Source organism: Urocitellus parryii, chromosome 9, assembly GCF_045843805.1.
Source record: "Urocitellus parryii isolate mUroPar1 chromosome 9, mUroPar1.hap1, whole genome shotgun sequence".
NCBI classification, from domain to species: domain Eukaryota; kingdom Metazoa; phylum Chordata; class Mammalia; order Rodentia; family Sciuridae; genus Urocitellus; species Urocitellus parryii.
In genome coordinates, this window is record NC_135539.1 from 15,949,655 (window position 1) to 15,958,531 (window position 8,877).

General features: G+C 47.7%; 1 protein-coding gene across 1 annotated transcript in view; it reads right to left on the bottom strand.

Moving 5' to 3' along the window:
• Usp31 (ubiquitin specific peptidase 31) overlaps positions 1–8,608 on the bottom strand; it is a 68,273-nt gene extending 59,665 nt beyond the window's left edge. Inside the window, exon 1 of the mRNA XM_026392128.2 lies at positions 7,991–8,608. Within this exon, the coding sequence (XP_026247913.2) occupies positions 7,991–8,608 (618 nt within the window). The remainder of the gene's footprint in view (positions 1–7,990) is intronic.
• Positions 8,609–8,877: the final 269 nt, after the last annotated feature.

The window sequence follows — 8,877 nt, forward strand, 5'->3', positions numbered from 1 at the left end:
CCCCTTTTCTCCATAACAGCAGTTCCCAAGCAGGGGCAATTCTGACCCCCTGGGGACACTTAGCAACATCTGGAGACCTTTTTTGAGGAATACCACTTTCCCAGTGGGTAAGGGACAGGGCTTTTGGCACCCACAGTGCCAACTCCCTGTTCGATTCCAGGCTTCCTGTTCCTAGGCTGTGCCACCTCTCTACCTCTCCTCAGAATTTTTCACCAGAACCCGGAATGTTCTCTTTTCCTACTTACTATCCACGCCTTATTTATCCTCAAAGCACTTTCTAAGTCTCCAGCTCATGGCTTTCAATACCATCTACAGGCTGATTGATTCTCCAGCCAGAATCAATCTGAGCTCTAGATTCCCTTATTTCAACTGCCTCTGGACATTCCAGTAGTGTCCTATTTAATACATCCAAATCTGATCTGCTGGTTCCCCCCCACCACCAAAAAAAAAAAAAAAACCTGTTTCTCCTCAAATGAGTATCCAGCACCAGCAATCTCTGAGCTGCTCAGAACATGCAGCTGGGAGATATTCTTGAATCCCCATTGCCTCCGTGCCCTCCCCCAAATCAAGACTCAGCAAATCTAAAGAGGCTGCCGCAGCCGGAGCCGGAGCCGGACTAGGACTCGGAGATCTGGGGGCTGAGGCTGAAGGATCACGAGTTCAAAGCCAACCTCAGCAAAAATGAGGCACTAAGCAACTCAGTGAGACCCTGTCTCTAAATAAAATACAAAATAGGGCTGGGGGTGTGGCTCAGTGGTCTAGGGCCCCTGGGCTCAATCCTCGGTAAACCCCGCCCCCACAAAAAAAAAAAAAGAGGCTACTGCAGACAAATATCAACTGTCTACTTCTCCATCTCCACCCACCACCGCTTCCTACCTAGAAGGTCACAAATGACTCACCGGTGACAGACGGCCTCCCTGCTCCCATTCTACACACCTGTTCAGCACCCAGAATGTCCACTTTGCATTTTAATGAGATCATGCCAGAGCTCTATCTAAAACCAGCAACAGCCACCCCTTTGCTCTTAGAATAAAATCTAAACCCCCCAGGTCGGCCTCCAGGTGCCATATGACCTGTCCTGATGCCTGCCTCCTTACTGCCTCTGTCCCCTCTACTGGCTCTCTGAGCTGCAAACAAGGCCTGTCAGACTTTTAAAAGCACCCCCAGTTCTTTCCAACTATAGAACTTTTCACACTGATCTTTTATTTCTCCTGCCCAGTCACACCAGATAAGGTGTTCTCATACACCTTATCTTTTTCTTCTTTGCTCTTATCCTTTTTTTATATTTATTTTTTAGTTATAGGTGGACACAATATCTTTTTTATTTTATTTTTATGTGGTGCTGAGGATCGAACCCAATGCCTCATGCATGGTAGGCGAGCGCTCTACCTCTGAGCCAGAACCTCAGCCCGCTCTTATCATTTTTAATTTCACATTTATCAGTGTTCACTGGTTAATGTCAGCCTCCTCCGTGGCAAGGTGCATGAGGGAAGGAACCATGCAGCCTTTTCCTTTTTACCTTTTAACCATCCCCATAACTTTTGTTTACCACTAACACCACACAGTGACTAGCACCGTGTGTTCAGAGAACATGCAGCTGGAACTCAAATTTGTAGATGCTGAATTGCTGATAATGAATGAAAAGGATGAATGAATGAATCTTCTGCTTCTTGTCCCTCTCTGAACTCCCACTGAACTGTCTCTCAGTATACCTAAAAATAGCTTCCTTAAAATAAGGTAAATTCTGAGGGCAAGAACCTGGTCCTAAATCTTCACACTTAATCCTTTATTCCCAATCCCTCACCTAAACACAATAACTGCATTTAACAGGGCTTAAGTTAGCTGCAATGTCTTCAATGTGTCTCATGTGCTGGGAATATGTTTCCATGTGCTAGAAATTTCATCTTCAATGCAGGTGTCGAGACCTTTAGGAGGTGCTTAGATCATAAGGCTTCTGTCCTGGTAGAGGGGTGAATGTCATCATCACACAAGTGGGTTTGTTATCAAGAGACAAAAGTATGGGTTTGGCCTCCCCCTGATCTTACTCTCTTCCTTCTACCTCTCTCACAAGACAAGCGCTCTCACTCTCTGTCCTTCCATCTTCTGACATGGATAATGAAACAAGAAGGCCCTCACCAGAGGTGGGACTTCAGACTTGCCAGCGTCCGGAACTATTAAGAAATAAAAATGTGTTAAGTTACCCAGTTAGTGGAATTGTCACAGCAGCAGAGAATGAACTAAAACGTCAGCAAATACGGAGTTCTATAGTTGTCCCGTGTATTTCTATCCCCCAAGTAGTCCTCTTGGAATATTTCTTATAATGCTTATATTTCTCCTTTACTAAGGTGCATTTATCAACTCAAACCTTACTGGCGAGAGATCCATACATTTACATATGCATTTACACTGTTTTTAAGAAGACTTTTAAAAGTACCTGAGCTTGAGAAGCCATGGCACACATTTGAATCTAGCTGCGGGATGATCTTATTTTCCTACAGTTCAGAACCACAATCTCAGAGGGGGAAGATGCTACACGTTTTGGCACGTCCACTCTGCTTGCTGAAGTTTTATGTTAAGAGCTATCTTTTCAATGGTTGTACTGATGAGGCCACCCCAGGCCCAGGATTCAGTGTGAACCTCAGCAGGGCAGTGAGTGGAGATCGGAACTCTGATTCTGCTCCTCCGCCTAAGTCTGGGGGTGAGCCTTGGTCCCCTCATCTGGAAAGGCCGGGGCCTAGTCATACCACATCCAAGGCTGCTTCCAAGTCTGCAACCTTAGGATGCCACCACGTTCCTTTCTCCTTCGGAAATCTGGAACTTTACTAAAACTCAAGTGACAACGTGTGACAGACAAGGGAACTGATCGGGAAGAGATGTCCATTCTGTCACAAATCTAAATGTGACCTACAAAATTTCATTTTTCCCTACATTTCAAATGAATTCAGGGGACACCCTGATGTCAGACTGCTTTGGGGGAAACACTGATATAACAGCATACTAAAAAGCTTTACACAGGGGCTGGGGCTGGGGCTCAGTGGTAGAGCGCTCGCCTAACGTTGTGTCGTTGTGTCGGGCACTGGGTTTGATCCTCAGCACCACATAAAAAAAGTAAATAAACAAAACAAAGGTATTGTGTCCATCTACATCTAAAAAAAAAAAAAAGCTTTACACAAACCAGGAAATTTAACATCATTTGTTTATAGCATATCATCAGAGCTCCCCAGCATGAGTCCATGGAAAAATAGGGTATGACACTAAGCAAGTGTAATCTTGATTGCTAGGCTGTTGGACTTAACTCATTTATGCACTTCTGCTTCAAAAGTCTGATTAATAAGAACCAGGCATTAAGGTGCACGGGAACACATATGGGAGAAAAAAAGTCTTTTAATCAATTACTTCTTGTTTATTGCAAATTTGGAAGAAGTCCCCATAGTTCTTTTATCAGTAGATCACTCTGTTTCTAGCTGTTCTTTGAGAACATGCTTTGAAAATTGCTGATATAAAACTCACCTTTCTTGCTTGAAAGATGCCTAGCCTTCTTTTTTTTACTTGTTGCAAAAGGGCACTGAGAACTAGAAATCAAAGAGGATCTGCAAGAATCTGGAGCACCCATGCCCCTATTAAAGTGAGAGCAGTAAGTAGATTTCCCCTTAAAATGGCACAGACTAGTATAGAGGTTAAACACTATATGTTTACTTTCACTGTTTTACCAAGAAAACGACTGACATAGGGTCAAATCCAAGTTTTCCCCTCGTGCTGCTGCAAACACGTGCACAGGCAAAGGCCAGAGTAGCAAGACAACCCTGGATGGAGAGGGAAAAAGGAAGGAAAACTGCAGAAGAGGCTGGAAACATTCCTCCAACACTTTCTCAACCTCAGCACTATTTATATTTGGGGATGGATAATTCTTTACCAGAGGGGTTGCCCTGAAATGTTCTGTGACATCCCTGGAATTCCACAAGATGCCAGCAGCATCTCCACCCTAGCTGTGACAACCAAGTATGTCTCCAAAGACAGGCAAGTGTCCCAAGGGGTAGGGAGGGAGAGGTGTGGAGGGAAGCAAAAGTGCCCTGGCTGAAAATGAGTGCTTTAAGAGCAGAAAAAAACACCTGTTTTTTAAAAAAAAAAAAGAGAGAGAGAGAGAGAGAGAGAGAGAGACGATATAAGTGACAGCTACAGAAGTTTCTTAAAGCATATCAAGGCGGGGCCACTCAACTTGTTTCATTCTGGGATATGAAAATCCAACTTTACCACCACCTAGCCCAGATCAGACCAAAACACCATTAACCTGGCAAGCTCCTCACGCTCAAATCAATGTGGTTAGAAAGCAAGTAGGAATTCTACTTGAAAACCTTGCAGAGAGAAGCATTAGAAACTTAGGAACATTTTCAGATGATTAAAGCACATTCAAAGACGTGAATGCTCTTCTGGACCTAAAGGCAAACTACCTCAAAATGGCAAATTGGTTTTATCTCCTCTGCCAACAATAACCAACTGGTGGTGGCTGCCTAGACACCAGAACTGAGCAGGATGCTGAGGCCAAATATGAGCTCTGAACAAGAGTATCAGAATCTTTATCAACATCTGCCACAAGCAGGCAAGGGATATGGTGACAGGGAGCCTCATGTCCATCTCCTTGGGGTTCCATGTTCTTTATACTCAAAATAATGCTCATCAAGTTTGGCTAAAATAAAAGATTTGAGGGGAAAAATAAAAGTCACAAATCACCACAGTGCCACCAGGTTTACATAATTGAATGGAAAAGTGAGAGAGACAGAGAAGGAGAGGAAAAAAATCCGATCATATCACTCTCTTATTAAAAATTGGCTCTGAAGGGCTGGGGATGTGGCTCAAGCAGTAGCGCGCTCGCCTGGCATGCGTGCGGCCTGGGTTCGACTCTCAGCACCACATACCAACAAAGATGTTGTGTCCGCCGAGAACTAAAAAATGTTAATTAAAAAAAAATTGGCTCTGGATTCTCAACTTCCAAATGATAACTCAAAACCAGCCTACACAGCCACTCACAAGCCCTTATAACATGGAGGGAGCTTTCTGCACCCCATGGCTCTCCAAGATACAACCAGCCATTAAACATGTTTCCCCAAAAAATACATGCTCTTCTAGGCCAGCCCCATCACTGCTCTGCCCAGCAAATTTCTAGTCATCCTTCAGAACACTGTTCCAGTCACCTTTTCTGTATGTTTTACTTTTCCTTTGAGCCTGCTATTCAAAGTATGGTCCTTGGGCCAGCACTATCAGTATCCGCATCACCCCAGGGCTGGTTAGAAATAAATGCAGATTCCCAGACCCCGCTCGAGTTCTACTAAATCCCAATTTGCTTTGTAATAAGATCCCCATGTAAATTACGAGTGTGAGTTGTGTGCAAGTTAAAGTGTAAGAAGTGCTATCTCGGGGAATTTGCCAGCCCTGGGCTCAGTGTTGCTGAGGCACTTTAGTGTGGCGTTCATGAATGCACTCCTCAGAGACAGGTACTGTGTCTTCCTCAAAAGATGGTGCCTGACATACATTAGGTGAGGCTCTCTCATGGGATGCATAAGAGGCAAGCGCTTCCTCCACTTAGCTCCTCCAGGAAGGCAGGAAACTCCAATGCCCACATTCCAGCCTCCGTGGCAGCCACAGTTATATCAGTGAGATGCAGCAGAAGCCTGCTGCAGGGGCTTCTGGAACAACTTCTATTTCCCTAATGACTTCCTGCCTTCCTGGGTAGAATGTAGGGTGTTGCAGCTGCCATCATCCGGCAACCATGAGGTGACAGGCATGAGACTAAAAAGCCAATAATATCTAAGAACAACAGGGTGGGAAAACAGAAATGGTGCAGGTCCATTGAACCACCTCAGAACCATCCACCCCGAACTCCCACGTGAGCTAATTGAGCATTTCTACTGCTAAGGCACTCTCACTGGGGACTGTTCTATCTTGTGCAGAATGCATTCCCAACTGAGGGAGTAAAACTTCAGTAAATGGGAGGTGAATAAATGAATGCCGAGTAAAATGTAAAGGTTCAGAAGATGACATTTTTTTTAAAATACAGGTCCTCTAAGAATCTGCTCTACTTTGCCAAAGCATGACTATGAAGTCTCTGCACTTTTAGATTTATTGACCCATTTCTGTTCATAGCTTAATGGATAAAAAAGTGAACATGACTTCATAAAAAGTAATGGAAATGACCTCTAAGAATCCATCCAACTTTGCCAAAATTGCCATCAATCAGCCCCTGCACTTGCAGACTTATCAACCCACTTCTGCTCACAGCTTCATGGATTTAAAAAAAAATGAACACCGTATTATAAAAGGCAATGAAAATCTTCATATGCTAAGATGCTGTAGAAACTGACTTTCACATTTTGAAAAAGACCAGAAAACCAAACTTAACACCACACTCTGGCCTTGAAAAGTTTCAAGTGCTATGGCTGTTTACAGGCAGCTCTAAGCAAAGAGCAGGAAACACAAAGAACCTACTACAATAGCCAGCTGGTGGCCATTCTCCTACCTTCTGAGATCTCTCATACAGAACTCTCTTTTTTCCAGCCCTTAGCTCACTGAAGTATTTCCATTCAAATTTTCAAGATCAAACAGCAACCACTTTTTCTTGAGAAAAACATTACTGGGCAACATAAACAAAATACAAGTAAAAAGTATTAAAAGGGAAGGGATGCACACCAGCAATACTGCTTCTCAGCTAGAAAGCAGGATCTTACCCAAGTGCAGACTCCTCAGCCAGATCACCATTTTATATTGTAATCAAATCATTTACTTAATAAATGTATTTTAGAAAGAAACTTGATTGAACCAATGGAAAACCAGCACCACTTGCCATACATAGAAAAGACAAATGAAAAAATAAGCCCAATAAAAGCATGACTTTATTAAATCTAACTACTGCTATCCACCAAAGCCTCTAAACTTGAAGGTTGTTCCATCTGTAAAGAGTGGGCGTGGGGGATTGGAAGAGGTGTTACAAACAGGCTAATATCATGCTGCAACTTTCGCCTCCACAGGATCAGGATATAAAGAGAACAAAAAGGAACTGACTTCCTCACAATGTGACTTCATTCTATTTAATACCACAACAACATCCCACCTAAAAGTGTCCCTTACACAATTGCAAATCATCTTCCCCTTCTGCTTAAAATAAGAGCCCAATTCCATAATGCAGCCTAAATGGCCCTCCACCAAATGGGCCAAGCCCATGGCTGAAGTCTCAAAATCTCCCCCTCACTATACGGGTAGCCACACCAGCAGACAGCAAAGAGGACCCAAAGCCACCTCCCTCAATTTAAAGTAGACTGCCAGCTCATCAATCACATCACCAGGTGCTGCTTTCTTTCAAACCACTATCTGATATTATCTTCTTAACTTATTAAAGTGTTTAATAACTTTAAAAAAAAAACAACAAATACGCCTGGTACTAAACAACTGAAGCACTTAACATAGGTAGGTTGACTACTACTAAATATCAATCTGTAAGTCAAAAATGGGGAATTTCTAAGTGTCCAACCTAACGCATCAACTAGTTTGCTATAAATTGGTAACCAAACGGAGGGGGGGGGAATAAGTGAGTGGCACAGAGATGGCGAGTAACTTGCTGAGAGTCATACCACTAGTCAATAGCAAAACCAGGATTTGAACCCAGTTCAACACTCCCTGACCCATTAGCAACTCACAAGGATGCCAGTTCCCTGAAAGCAGCGCTTTGCTCGGGGCAAAAAAAAATCCCTCCCCAGTGCCTAACTCAGGACCTGGCACACACGCAGTGGGCTCTCAATACACCATGATGGATGCACGGACAGATGAACAGATGGGTGGGGGGGAGCGATGATGGGATGGACGGATGAACGCACAAAGAATCTCCCTTGCCATCAGGGTGCGGGTCACGGTCACGCGCCCCGACCGCCCTCAGCACCCGGTGCAGAAGTGGCCCGGCTGGAGGAGCCCCGGGAAGACGCGGGCGGCGGATGCTCCGGCTCACCTTGAAGTCGCGGCTGTGCTGCGGGGTGTACTCCAGGGTCCAGAGGGCCCGCACCAGGTGCGCCAGCTGCTCGGTGACCTCGCCCTGGCCCTGCGCGCCGCGTCCCGAGGGCTGCTCGGGGTCAGGCGAGGGCTCCGGCCGCCCCGCCCGGTACTGGCCCAGCGCCAGGTACTCGGCGAAGAGCTCGGTGTTGCTGAGGCACTGCAGCGTGGCGTTCATGAAGCACGTGTTGCCGTGGTTGCGGAGCCCCGCCACTCCCGGCACCGGCTCGGCGGCGCAGGCGGGCGGCGCGGGCGAGGCGGGAGGCGGCGGGCAGGGCGGCGGCGTGGGCGCGGCGGCCGGCCCCGGCGGGAAGCAGCTGCGGAGGCCGCCGCGGTCCGGGGCGGCGCCCTCGGAGCTGAGGTGCGAGAGCGTGGACAGCGTCTTGAGGACGCGGCTCATGAAGCTGCCCACGGAACGCGCCGAAGAGGGCGAGGAGGGCGCGGCCGGCCCGGGGCCCCCCGCGCCGCCGCCGCCCGCGCGGCCGCTCCGGAACAGCCGCTTGCTGAAGGAGCGCTTCTCCTTCCCGCCCGCCGCCGCCACCGGCGGCCCGGGCCCGGGCGCCGTTACCTTGGACATGGCGGCGGCCGCCGACGCTCATCACCGCGCCCGCCCGCCCGGCCCGGGACCCCGCCACGGCCGCCGGCGCATCCCGCCGCGCCGCGCCTCACCGGGCCCGGGGGCTCGACGCCCCACACACCTCAGAGCGCCGCCGAGCCAGCCAGCGAGCGAGCAGCGGCCGGCGGGGCGGGCGGGCGCGCGCGCGGTCCGCCCAGCTGGGCCGCTCACGTGACCGCCTCTCAGCGCCGCCCGCCCGGGGCTGAAGCCGCGGCGGCCGCCATGTTGAC